Source organism: Pan troglodytes, chromosome 13 (genome assembly GCF_028858775.2).
Source record: "Pan troglodytes isolate AG18354 chromosome 13, NHGRI_mPanTro3-v2.0_pri, whole genome shotgun sequence".
Taxonomy (NCBI): Eukaryota; Metazoa; Chordata; class Mammalia; order Primates; family Hominidae; genus Pan; species Pan troglodytes.
Window position 1 is genome coordinate 76,949,880 of NC_072411.2, and position 14,887 is coordinate 76,964,766.

Genomic DNA, 14,887 nt, shown 5'->3' on the forward strand with positions numbered 1-14,887 from the left:
GACACAGTAAATGCATAAATAACACTGATGGGTATAAAATAGACAAACTGGCTACCCCTTAATGGATTACATGTATGTTAAAAACAAATTGATGTGAACTGGGAGAATCACCAGTTGAAATGGGAGTATCAGATAAGAATAATACATATATCAGTGCAACTTCCATTTCAGACTTTGCTTAACACTTCCTAGCCATACATCAAGTTTAAAACAAGGAAAATGTCAATCATATTTGGGCACATAAATTACTCAATGTATATTGTGAGTAAAATTCCTCTATCTATGACCATTACAGCCCCTTTTTACTCACTATTATTTCTTTTCCAAGTAATGATTTCATGGCAATTTTCAGTAACAAAAGAAAGACTGTAAGTTACCCCAGAGATATTAATTTGAAACATTTCCATCAAGATTTACTGGGCCAAAGTGGATGGGAAGTGATTATAAATGTAAAGCCATGAGTAGAATGGGAGAGTGCAAGAAGGCAGGAATGAGAAAGAGATATGAAGGTCTGGGTGCTACTTTTCTCCAAACTAAATCCTTAGCCTTCAAGTATTTGCTGGTATCAGCTGGTGAAAACTGTGTGACAGATATAAGATGACAGGCAATGTGGTAATGTGGTGAAAGTACTTGAATTTTGTAGTTAGGAAAAACTGAGTTCAAATTAAAGTTTTATAACTTCCATGTGATCCTGGAGAAATGCAGGGGAAATGGCAACCAAAAGGAAAGAAAGAGAGGCTTCTGTTTCTCATTTTACCTCACCTTCTTCCTTCCTTATTCTGGACCGTTTACATCAAGGCTGTTTACCATAGATAATCAGATGACCAGACTATTCGGAAATAAGGTGGTGAAGAATTCTAGAATTATAATATGTTAGGAGTAGAAAGATGAAGAAACCAACTTCAAGAAATTCTGTGATTTGCCCCAAATCAGTCTTCTAATTCAATTAATGGTAAATTGAATAGGTATTTGAATTGCCATACCAGAATTTTTTTCCTGTATACCACAATTTAAACCTGAAAAAAACAGTATAATTAAGTAATTGAAGTGGAATTTACACTTTATAATTTACCATAAAAAGCAAATTTCCATGAACTCCTGTGACAAGCTCTATTCTCCAAGTATTCAATTATTTCAGCATTCAGTATGAAATAATACTGAATTGTATTCATTCTATTTAATAGAAAGATTAATATCAAATCTTGTGGACAGGAATCAGAGCAGGCCCTGCTCGCTCACACAGGTATAAGTGATTGGAGAAGGAATTAGACATGTTAGTCCTAAACATTAACATCAACTTTCTATCCTCTATTTGTGACTACCAAAAGAAATTTCATATATTTGACCTCTGTCTTCAGAAGTCTCTGCTTTTAAGTCTTTTCCAAATAGATGAATGTATATATGAATGAACAAATAAAGGGATGAACAAAGACAACGGATAAATATTCCAAGCCTTTGGTGAGGCAGCAATGTAGAATGATTAAGAGCAAAGACCCCGAAGTCAGACAATCTGGGTCCAAATAGCAGCAGCACAAGTTATTAAATGTGTGACCTTCATCAAGTTACTCAATCTCCATCCAGGTCTTCTGTTTCCTCATCTGTAAAATGGGGGTAATAACAATACATAGAGTTGTTGCGAGGATTAAATGAGGTAAGAGGCCTGGCATAAGGTAAGTCCAGTGGATAAGTATGCTCTTGTATTATTGTTCTTACAAGTTGGGTTATTATTGCAGGGTTAGCAGAAGTATTTGTTTCTGGGCACTGTACTGTAAGCCAAAACACTAAGTGAAGCTCAGCTGATAGGGAAGAGCCAAGAGCTCCCAAGAAAAACTGTTCCAACCAAAAGGCAACCTAAGAGAAATGACACTGACTTTAGCTTTATGAGTTATGAAGATCTTTTCTCTTGATCTCTTTCCTTATTCAAGAAATTGACGGAAGCCGACAAGCTAGACAAACAGGAAAGAAGGGGTAAGATGGAATGGAAGGAAGCAGCTACCACAAAATGCTTTAAAAGCTTTTCAGGCCGGGTGTGGTAGTTCACGCCTATAATCCCAGCACTTTGGGAAGCCAAAGTGGGTGACACGAAGTCAAGAGATCGAGACCATCCTGGCCAACATGGTGAAACCCCGTCTCTACTAAAAATGCAAAAATTAGCTGGGCGTAGTGGCACACGTCTGTAATCCCAGCTACTCGGGAGGCTGAGGCAGGAGAATAGCTTGAACCCGGAAGCAGAGGGGGTTGCAGTGAGCCGAGATCGTGCCACTGCACTCCAGCCTGGCAACACAGTGAGATTCCATTTAAAAAAAAAAAAAAAAAAAAAAGTTTTTCTATTCTTAATTACTGAGTGTTACCATTCACGAGGAATTTTTAAAGGGTCTCAAAGCTATTAAAATGGTAATTAGATCCCAAGAAAACAAGAACCAATTCAATTACATGCTGGATGCTTTTAAAATTTAAAGCCCTATATTAAGAGAGTTTTAAATAAAGCACAGTAGTAATTGCAGGCCCATGACCAACCTTAAAGCCAAAGTGTAGGTCCCTGGCTGCCGCTGGCTCTCCCGGATGAGGTAGCTCCCCTCAGCCACAATCAAGAGCTGGTCAGCTGCTTCTCTGGAGATCATGCCATGAAACCTAAGAAACAAAGTCTATTCAGAAACTGTGCTTTCTACATTTTTCAATAAAACAAGATAAAACAACGTCCCACCACCACCACCTTCTCTTGTTGTTTTCAAGACAAAGTACTGCCACATAATGGAAGGGAAGCACTTGGGTTTAACTATGCTTGTGTTTCTCTGGACCTGGCCCCCAGCCAGCTTCTCTGTGGTGATAAGAACAGCACCAAAGTACTACCCAATCCAGTTAACAACCATGGAATCAAAATTCACATCCACCTAAGGGAAGATCAACCACCTCTCTCAAGAGGACAATTCCTTTCTTACGTATCCATTTAACCATATGGCTTGCTAAAGAAAAGAAAAAAAAAAAACCACAGAAATGTATCCTATTTTCCTTTCTTCCCATTAGTAGCACTGCTCCAAAATTTTGGCTGAGTCTATGTTGGCAATTTTCCAGGACCCTGGGTTGTCCTTAATTGGCATGATTGCCCAATAATGTGCATAATCTGCATTACTGAACACTCAAGCCCAAAGCAAACAACTATAATACTTGTTTTCATTCCCTGCTAAAACCTTATCTTTGATTAACATAGAAAAATAGAGAAAAAATAAACACAAATAACATGCTCTTTACACAAACACAGATGAACCTATAACAATCTGGCATAAAACACTGAAAAAAATGTCAGTTGTGACACATATTAAAAATAAAAAGCCACCTTACATTTTTATAGCGATTTACAATTTACAAAGAACCTATATGTCCTTCTATAACTCAAAGATAATGAAGGAATTCAGGACATGTCACCCCAAAATATGCCACTTTGCTGTATCGAGTATTTTGAGCTAAAGGCACTTCAAAAACATCAAATGCAGACACAGGCTTTCTCTGACTCTCCCTATCTACCTAAAGATAGATCATCCAAAAGGAACTCAACTGTTACCAATGTCCTCCCATGAGTTTCAGCAACCGGGGAAGACTGACTCTTATGGAGGAGAGAAGACTAAAAGTCGACAACACACTCATACAAACTCTGTCACAAACTATCATTTACCTTCCCGTAAATGGCCAGAAACTTCCCTCCCATTCCCCTGTTATGATGGTATACAAACTCTCAAATCTCACTTTTTGGAGTGGGATTCACTTTATTTTTTTCTGTGATGCCCCTGTGCAAGTAGTATTAAAAATTAATAAATTTGTATACCTTCTCTCCTGTTAATCTGCCTATTGTTTATTTCATAGACCCAGCTCTCAAACATAGGAGGGTAGAGGGAAAGTCTTTCCTCCCCTACAATAACTGCAATGACTCATTGCTCAAAAGAAATTTTGCAGCTTTTACTGGTACTAAAGAAACAATAGTCACTTGAATTTGGAATGATACATTTAAAAGGCGTTGAAATGGCACCTTAATAATTCAGGAACATTACTAGGGGCAAGAGGAAATTTTCTGGAGTTTTTCTTGATAGGGATGGTTCAGTCTCTCAATTTAAGTCTTCAAACAGTTCACAGTAGGCATGTTCAAATCATGACAGCTAGGTTTACAATGGGCTCCTGAATTTCTTATCTCCATAAATTTCCCAATCTTTGAGAACTAGGTCCAAAGGCTAATGCTTTGAATCTGCTGCAGGCAAGGAGATGGTAACCTATCCCTTGCTATTTAGCACGTTGGTATATATTTTAACTTTACATAATATCAAATAATACAGTTGGTAAAATATAGTTATCTATCTGTTTAAAAATTCAATTAACTGGCTGGGCGCAGTAGCTCACGCCTGTAATGCCAGCACTTTGGAAAGTCGAGGTGGGTGGATCAACTGAGGTCAGGAGTTAGAGACTAGCCTGGCCAACATGGTGAAACCCCGTCTCCACTAAAAACACAAAAAAATTAGCTGGGTGTGGTGGCAGTTGCCTGTAGTCCCAGCTACTCGGGAGGCTGAGGTGGGAGAACTGCCTGAACCCAGGAGGTTTTGTAATTTTTAAAACCTCATTGCAGGCCGGGTGTGGTGGCTCACACCTATAATCCCAACACTTTGGGAAGCTGAGATGGGTGGATCACCTGAGGTCAAGAGTTCAAGACCAGCCTGACCAACACGGTGAAACCCCGTCTGTCCTAAAAATACAAAAAATTAACGAGGCATAGTGGCGGGCACCTGTAATCCCAGTTACCTGGGAGGCTGAGGCAGGAGAATCGCTTGAACCCGGGAGGTGGAGGTTATAGTGAACCGAGATCGCACCATTGCACTCCAGCCTGGGCGACAAAAGCGAAACTCCATCTTAAAAAAAAAAAAATTCAATTAACTTAAAAGAAAATCAAACTAAAGAAAACAAATTCTGAAACAAAACTTGACAATATATTTAAAGAATTTTAAAATTATTTGCACAAGTTGATCAAAAATTTCTAACCCCCAAGACCCCACGTACTGAGATGTTTCATATGATATGGTGTTACTTCCAATAGTATAGTTTAAAAGCAACCTATTATACCAAAAGCAGAATGACTATATAAATTACAATACAACCTTAATTTTGAAATCACCCTTTCCTCAACTCATAGGTGTGCATCTGTAATCCATTTCTAAGTCTTGAAAACATAAAGAATTTTAAATAATTTAAAAATATTTATAATGTATACTTTTATCTGATATGATCTCCAGTCATAAAAAACAAACAATTTTGAGGAATGATGAGATTATGAGTGATTTTTATTCTTTTCCCCAAAGTGCTACATTTCTGTTTTTCAATAACCTGAAAAATTAAGGACTTTAAAAATCATTGCATTTTTCACAAAACAGAAAAATGCTCATTGTCAATTTTAAATGGAACAATCGGGCTATAAAATGATATGTATAATATCTCAATTTGGTTCAAATCCATTAGGAAAACATTTCTTCAGATAGTAATACTTCAAATTGTTAACATTAGTTGTTTCTGAGTAGCATGAATTATTATCTTTTTCTCATAATAAAGATAATACATACTATTTAAGAAAATCTGAAAAATAAAAATATATAGAATAAATCACCCACATCCCACTGTACATACATGTGTGTGTATATATGTATCTATATACCTAATATATATGTACACAAAAACACAAATATGTACATTTTCCTCATATACATCTAAGATTACTTACTTGTACGGTTTGCATCCTTAACATTATTGCATGTACATTTTCCCATGTTATTTTCTTATTTATACCTGTCTTTATTGTCTATATTGTTCACCAATTAGATCACATTTGAAATTTTTAAGAAATAAATGCAACTCCACCAAACTTGAATACTTCATCTTGCTTTCATTTAAAAGCATCCATTTACCCTGTCTGTCTTACATATGCCAATCTATAAAACGTTTTCTAATAATCCATACTTACTCTCTTCCATAATACTTTGGTCTGTTTTCCACCTATCGGGAAAGCAAAAAAACAGGCATATTTGTAAAAATGCAAATGTGCAGAACATAACTCAACATTTTGTGCATGTGACAAAGTAAAGCATATATTAAAAAAAAGAATTCAAATAACAGAGTATGGAGTCCCAGTTCTACCAGCAAGTTACCTGTGCCATTTGGACTGGTCACTTCATCTCTCCAGACCTATTTCTTATTTATAAAATGCTGTGTATGTAGTTGGACTAAACTATCTTTAGTTTCTAGAATTTAACGAGCTGAAAAAAATTTCACTTTATTCAAGAGTAAAATACAACACCCCAAAACATATAGCCACAATTGTGACACACTCAATTGCAGCTTTCTCCCCCATCCTCCCCTGCTATTCCTCTCCTTCTTGCTCCAGACTCTCCATTCTGTTAGCATTTCCATATACTCTTACCCTTCTGTTGTCCCATCATCTCTTCCCTCACCACAGCTTATCAGGGCATGTGTGTTGGCTATAGCTAAGAAAAGCCCCAGCAAGATAAATGCCCAGGAATTTTCACAGGAAGATAGACAGCATTCAAAATACACTCACTGAACAGCAAATATGTGACAGGCATTGTTCTACCTGCAGGGACACATTACTGTATAAGACCAAAATTCTTTTGGAACTTACATTCTAATAGTGACAGACAGACAATAAAGAAGCTTTAAAAAGAAAATAGAAAGTAAGAGTAAGTACTATAATGAAAATAGGAGTGGGTAACAAAAGGGAAGACTAGTGAGGTACTTATTAAGCTGAGGTACTTATTAAGCTGGGTGGTTAGCAAAGCTCTCTCTGAGATGACATTTAAAGTGAGTCCTGAATGACAAGATGCCAACTCCGACTACAAAATCATAGGAACAGCAAAAAAGCTTTTCCCTAGTAGGTACTTTGATGACACCATGTACTATGTTATTGAGCTCTTGCTATTTACTATGTGTTTTAGTTACATTTAAAGATCATTGAATCCTCAAAATAAGATAGGAATTATTCTACTTTGTCTTTATGAAACAGTATTATCATCCTCATTTTATTTATTTTTCTGGGCAAAATTCACTTTTTCTTTCAAATGTACTTATAACTAACAAATAAAAGGGGTGTGTGAATGTATTATGGTATATGGCATGATGTTTTGATATTTGTATATATTGTGGAATGGCTAAAATAAGCTAATTAACACACACATTACTTCACATACGTTTTTTTTTTTTTTTGTGGTTAGAACACATAAAATTTACCCTCAGCAATTTTCAAGTATATAATACATTGTTATTAACTATAGTCACTAAGTTGTACAACAGCTCTTTTGAACATATTCCTCCAACCTAAATGAAATTTTGTATCCTTTAACCAATATCTCCTGAATTCCCACCCCAACCACGTTCTTTCCTTCTCCTTCCCTCTGCCCCGATAACCACTATTCTACTTCTTGCTACTACGAATTCAACATGTTTAGATTCCACAAGTGAGATCATGCAGTATTTGTCTTTCTGGGCCTGCTTTGTTTCACTTAACATAAGGTCCTCTAAGTTCATCCGTGTTGTTGCAAATGACAGGACTTCCTTTGGTATTCAATTTGAAATAAACAGTATTCCATTGTATACTGAAATGGAATATACAGTATTCCATTATGTATATATACACCACATTTTTTTATCCATTCATTCACTGATGAACACTTAGGTTGGTTCCATATCTTGAATACTATGAATAATGCTGCAAGGAACATGGGAGTGCAGATATTTCATCAACATATTAATTTCATTTCCTTTGGGTATACACCAACTAGTGAGATTGCAGAATCATGGTAGTGGAGAAACTGAGCATCGGAGAGATTACATAACTTATTCAAGGTTACTTGTTCACGTGGTGGGGCTCAAGGCACAATTAGGATTCTTACTCAAAAATGGCAAAAAGGGAACAAGCCCTCTGTTTATTTGACACTGACTCATTTGAATTTGGTTAAATATGGCAGTTCCCAAAGCAACTCAAAGCCTATCTTTTCAGTGATCTTCTCCCTTAGTTCTGCATACAGCTTGAGTGCCAATATCAAGTCTGATACTGTTTTCAGCAAACTTGATATAGTTACTCACAGCATAGAAAAACTTTTGCATAAAAGTTTTTGCATAAAAGATGATGCAATAAAAAATTATGCATCATCTATAGCAGTGATCCCCAACATTTTTGGCACCAGGGACTGGTTTTGCGGAAGACAATTTTTCCATGGACCAGGGCAGGAGCGGGGGTATGGTTTCAGGATGATTCAAGCACATTGCACTTACTGTGCACTTTATTTCTATTATTATTATATACTCACCATAATGTAGAATCAGTAGGAGCCCTGAGCTTGTTTTCCTGCAACTAGACGGCCCCATCTGGGGGTGATGGGAGACAGTGACAGATCATCAAGCATTGGATTCTCATAAGGGGCATGCAACCTAGGTCCCTTGCATGTGCAGTTCACAATAGGGTTCGCGTTCCCATGAGTCTAATATGGCCGCCGATCTGAGAGGAGGCGGAGCTCAGGCAATAATGTGGGCAATGGGGAGCGGCTGTAGTTGAAGCTTCGCTGGCTCACCTACCATTCACCTCCTGCTGTGCAGCCTGGTTCCTAACAGGCCACAGAGTGGTACTGGTCCATGGCCTGGGGATTGGGGACACCTAATCTATAGCATACCCTACTGGCTTATCAGATTCTAGGCCAGTGCCTTTTGTCTGAGCTATTTTGGTACTGCCTAAGTTGTAGGTAACTAATAGATACATTTTTTCCTGCATATTGGCGGTTGAACTGACTTTTTCCCTACCCTCTCTCCGAGTGGAAAAACTAGTTTTGTCTCCATGTGCAATTCATCTCAATATTCCTTGACTCCATGTAAGAGTTTTTGGAGTTTTCCTTTCAACCGATTATAACATCTGCCTACTTCTCTCATATTTTATGAGTAAAATAATTTTTAATATGTGTTCATTTTCATATCTATAGGAGAGTCATGATTTTAACTTTTCATTAAAATTATACTGTATTAGTCCATCCTCACACTGTTAATAAAGGCATACGTGATGAAACTGGGTAATTTATAAAGGAAAGAGGTTTAATTAACTCACAGTTCCGCATGGCTGGGGAGGTTTCAGGAAACTTACAGTTATGGCAGAAGGGGAAGCAAACAGGTCCTTCTTCATATGGCAGTAACAAGGAGAAGTGCCAAGCAAAAGAGGGAAAAGCCCCTTATAAAACCATCAGATCTCGTGAGAACTCACTCACTATCACGAGAACTCCATGAAGGTAACTGCTCCCATGATTCAATTACCTCCCACTGGGTCCGTCGCCCAACACATGGGAATTATGGGAACCACAATTCAAGATAAGATTTGGGTGAGGACACAGCCAAACCATATCATATACTTAAATAATACTTTATCCCTCATGAATCTTCTGTTATCTGTGAGGTTGTAGTCAGGTTATTTATTATCTTCCCGAAGTAAGTTCCACCTGATTTGGCCTTGTTCCATAATAATTTCTCTGCTTATAAAACTCAGTGTACTAAGAATATGTCAGTTGGCTCCTACAGCTACAGATGATGGCTATTCTAGTTTTAGTACAGAGCTTACAGAGTGGGGTCAGGCAACTGCTTGAGAATAAACCTTTGCTTACGAAGATGAAATTTCAATGTTTAAGTCTTAGATAATTAATTTTCTATAGCATTACATGATAAAATGTTACTCAAAAGAACCATTTAGCAGTGTCCTTTCCAACTAAAAATGTGAAATGCTCAGTATTTACTCTAAATGAAGATATACATGCACATGTACACATGAAAACATGAATAAGAATGTTCTCATATGCACTGTTCATAGTCATTTTTAAAATGGGTTAGTCAGGCATGGTGGCTCATACCTGTAATCCCAGCACTTTGAGAGACCAAGGTAGGAGAACTGCTTGAGGCCACAAGCTCAAGTCTAGCCTGGCAACACAGCAAGACCCCTATCTCTACAAAATATTTTAAAATATTTTTTTGGTGGTGGCACATGCCTGTAGTCCTAGCTACTCAGGAGGCTGAGATGAGAGGACTGCCTGAGCCCAGGAGGTTGAGGCTGCAGTGAGCCATGATCACATCACTGCACTCTCAGCCTGAGTGACAGAGTAAGACCCTGTCATTCATTTATTCATTCATTCACTCATACATACATAAAAAAAAGAAATATTTTAAATATACACCAATAGGGCAATAACTAACCTGATTTATAATGTAAATAATATACACAGTTTGAAGGAATAATGTAGATCTATCGAGACTAACATGGCAAAATCATTAAGACAAACGATTGAATACAAATATAAATTATGAAATAACAATACAGAATGACACCGTTTAGGAAAAAGCACATACACACGTAATATGTATTTATGGCATAAATAGAGATCTGGAAGTATGCATACCAAATTCAAATTGTTACCTCAAGGAAAGTGGGTGGAGAACAGACCTGAGGGGGCCAAGGAAAAGGTATAAAAGGAACTTCAATCTTGACCATAATATCATAACTCTTAAAGAAAAATGTATTCGTACATTAATTATATATCTAATATCGCCTTTAACAATATAATTTTTTTTTTTTTTTTTGAGACGGAGTCTCGCTCTGTCACCCAGGCTAGAGTGCAGCGGCTTGATCTCGGCTCACTGCAAGCTCCGCCTCCTGGGTTCACGCCATTCTCCTGCCTCAGCCTCCCGAGTAGCTGGGACTACAGGCGCCCGCCACCATGCCTGGCTAATTTTTTGTATTTTTAGTAGAGACGGGGTTTCACCGTGTTAGCCAGGATGGTCTCCATCTCCTGGCCTTGTGATCCACCCACCTTGGCCTCCCAAAGTGCTGGGATTACAGGCGTGAGCCACTGCACCCAGCCAACAATATAAATTAAGATTAGCTTTTGTGTAACCTAATATCGAAGCTTGAGACACATTAGAATGCGGTCCCCCAACATTTTGAGAAGAGATCACGACCTTTCCTTCAAATCATGAGATCTTTGCAGGTAGTTGAAGGTATATGGCACTGAGGTTAAAGGAGAGTTTTTGAAAATACTCTACTTATCAAGGAAAATCCTGGACAAGTACAAAGAAGTGTGACAGTAGTGAGATTGGTGGCTGCAAATGGTGTGGCAATCCATTACATTTCCCAATCCAAGACAAATACTGATTATTTATTCAATAGTCTTACAGTAAGTCCATAATCTGCTTCCATTAACTGCCTAAGTAATCATCTTCAGAAAACAATTGATTATGGTCTTACATTACTAAATAATTATTTGCTTTACCCAAAATAATTTTGAATTAAAGGAAATTAGGTAAGCACTGATAGAGTATTTTTATATATAATAAGCACTATATCAAAAATAAAATTCACACACCAATTTCATCTTTCCTGTATTTTTATAATTGAAATGTCAATCAAAACTTGAGATTTTTTTTCTCTCATGTCTAGATAGTAAAGGGGATCACAATATACTACCCTAAAACATGCTACATTGGCATAAGAATTATTTTAAACTGAAGGCAATTTAGAAACATCAAACATAGACACTTTCTGTACTCCCCCTTTCTGTCTAAAAACATAGCATACATTCCCTTTTGTAAAAGAAATTTACATTTGTAAAGAAAATTTCCATATGTAAAGATGTACTCTTCTACCATACTAGGAAGAGGAAACCAATTCCAGAGACAATTCTTATCTCCTGAGATGACCTGAGTCTGCATAACAAATCTTACTAAAAATTCTTATTTATCACATATTTCCTTCCCACAACTTACCACCTGCCAAGCCCAAATCCCTTTTTCTTTGTCTAGTCTCTTATCTCTATCACCCTTTGTTAAAATGGTATATAACCCCCAAGTCTAACTGCCTCCTTGGTGTTTTCACTTCTTTTCTGTGAGATCCCCCTCTCCATGTGCATGTGAAATAAACCTTTTCTCCTGTTAATCTGCCTTTTGTCAGTATAGTCCAAAAATCCCAGCTACTGAATCTAATAGGGTAGAGAAGATTTTCTTCCTCTACAATAGCATTTAGATGTTTTGCTGAGATCTAAGGTATGATTAATTCAGTGGTGATTTGGAATCGTCTTTTCAAACTCAGAGACAATATAACAGTACTTGGATAATTAAATTAAGGAATTTGTAATATAAAAATGTTTATTAATAACCCCAAATTAGTTTACTTGCAAATACATCAAATGAGGAACTTCAAGTGTTACATGCTATAGGAAAAACATCTTTATGCTTACACAAACATTTATATGCTTGTTTCTAAGTTTTATAAATTAATAATAATAGGAAACTGTTTACAGATTAAAACTGGTTGAACTCAATGTGACTAAGATATGTTTTAAAATGAGTACTTGTATTGAATTATATGCTTTGCTTTCTCCAATTTTCTGTATTTAGTAGTTAACATTTTTTCATTGATACCATAAAATGGGTAGGAAAAATGAGAAGTGAAGAGAAGAAAAATGATTTCTAACTGAAAATAAAAGGTGCCTATAAAATGTTTTACCACATAAACAAACAAACAAAAATCCTAAGGTCTCCAACCAACTAAATGGACTCCCTCTTGGCCAACAGGGCCCCAAAGAAACCTGAAAAATTGAATTCCTAGCCATGATGGGAAGAGAGGTTGGACAAGCCTCCTCATACCCCCACCTTTTGGTGTTTAGGCACAACTGACCAGCATTAACATTGAAATAGAGATTATAAGGCTGACAACACAGACTGTGGCAATAAGATACCAAATTCCAATCCAACTCTGGTATAGTATCATATGACAGATAGCAGATTCTAAAGGAGATACAAATATTTTATCCCAAAATATATTTCTTTGACATATTTTGAAAAGGCCCCGCAAAGCCATCCCTTGTGGGGGAATTTGCAACTGTGGAGAATTTCCATTCATATAGCCAGGCCTTCCCTTTCTAGGTCTTTCCTGGACCTAGGAGTGATTAAACAAGAATGTGACACCTTTAAGGTCTAAAAGAGACATTTACCATCTTTTCTCTCCAAAGGCTGCTACCCAGAGGCTTCATCTACATAACAAGAACAAGAACCTTGGTCTCCACAACTCCCTCTACCTTAACTCAAGCATTTCTTTCTACCGACTTCAAGTCTTTAAGCAAAGTTTAAGTCTTTCAACCAATTGCCAATCAAAAAATATCTGAATCCACCTATGACTGTAACACTTCAAGATATAACACCTCTTTAGGCTGAACCAATGTTCTTCCATGTATGGATTTATGATTTTACCCATAATTTCTGTCTCCTTAAAATGTATAAAACTGAACTAACCCAACTGCCTCAGGCACATTTTCTCACAAGCTCTTGAGAATGTTCTCTGGGCCCTGTTACTCATATTGGCTCAGAATGAATTTTTAAATATTTTACAGTGTTTGGTTTTTCTGTTAACAATAGCATGGTTTGCATAAATGTTATATGCTATTTCACTGGAGAAAAAAACTTTAAGTTTATCTACCATTATTGAATGTGGCATAAAATACATAGTACAATATGGGAATTCAATAAATAACTGAACAGCAGATCAATCATTTTACAATGTTTAAAATATCAATGAAATTCATTAAATTAACATTTACTGTGCAGTTTTATAAACAATGAACTACTTTCATTTTTTTTTTTTTCTTTTGTGAGACAAGGTCTTGCTCTGTCACCCAGGCTGGAGTGCAGTGATGATCACAGCTCATTGCAACCTTGAATTCTGGGGCTCAAGCAATCCTCCTACCTCAGGCCCCTGAGTAGCTGGGACTACAGGCACATGCCACCACATCAAGCTGATTATTTTTTAAATTTTGCAGAGATGGGTGTGAAAGAAAAATAAATTATCAGGACCCCCAAATCACTAAGCCAAAGGGAAAAGTCAAGCTGAGAACTGCATCAAGCAAACCTGCCTCCAATTTTATTCTGTTGACTTTCACCCTGGCAATGTAAATTGATAGCTCACTTTCACAAGTACTGGACAAAGGACAGAACTCCAAGTCATCCCTGTGCCAACCTGAGACAAATGCATATCTGACTGCTTCCTCTGATGGAAAAATGCAGATTCACTGAGCTAGACAAAGGCCTAAGTGACTATTTCCCTATCTCCCCTCACAAGGTAAATTGTTTATTTGGTGAAAGTCTGATCAAAGACTCAAGAATGCAACCATTTGTCTCTTATCTACCCACACCATTTTTTTTTTTTTTTTAGACGGAGTCTTGCTCTGTTGCCCAGGCTGGAGTGCAGTGGCATGATCTCGGCTCACTGCAAGCTCCGCCTCCCAGGTTCACGCCATTCTCCTGCCTCAGCCTCCCGAGTAGCTGGGACTAAAGGCGCCCGCCACCACGCCCAGCTAATTTTTTTGTATTTTTAGTAGAGACGGGGTTTCACCGTGTTAGCCAGGATAGTCTCGATCTCCTGACCTCGTGATCTGCCTGCCTCGGCCTTCCAAAGTCCTGAGATTACAGGCTTGAGCCACTGCGCCCGGCCTACCCACACCTTTTTCAAATTCCTTCCTCCTTCCCCAATATCTGCCCTTTACCCTTTAAATAATGATGCCCTCACAATCATCTTTAGAGAAAGGCACAGACTCCTGCCTCCCGAGCACGCATCCTTAACTCTGTCAAAATAAACTTTCTAAATTAATTAAGACCTGCCTCAGATACTTTTGGTTTACACAGGATTTTGCCACATTGCCTAGACTGGTCTTGAACTCCTGGGCTCAGGCAATCCTCTTGCCTTGGCCTCCCAAAGCGTTATGATTACAGGCATGAGCCACCATGCAGGGCCTATTTTCCTCATACATAAACATTTTAATCTAATTCA

The 14,887-nt window shown here is 37.5% G+C and overlaps 1 protein-coding gene across 9 annotated transcripts in view; it reads right to left on the bottom strand.

Moving 5' to 3' along the window:
- The window catches only part of CHN1 (chimerin 1), a 206,801-nt gene that overhangs the window by 113,028 nt on the left and 78,886 nt on the right, over window positions 1-14,887 (bottom strand). For 5 of the 9 annotated variants that reach the window (XM_003309320.6, XM_063791313.1, XM_063791315.1 and 2 more), the window contains 2 exons: window positions 5,993-6,024; window positions 2,518-2,631 (listed from right to left, as the gene is read on the bottom strand). In XM_003309320.6, coding sequence (XP_003309368.3) covers window positions 2,518-2,631; window positions 5,993-6,024 — 146 coding nt within the window. Of the gene's footprint in view, window positions 1-2,517; window positions 2,632-4,782; window positions 4,890-5,992; window positions 6,025-14,887 lie in introns of all 9 variants that reach the window. The other 4 variants (XM_054679957.2, XM_063791312.1, XM_054679956.2 and 1 more) reach the window with 1 other exon arrangement.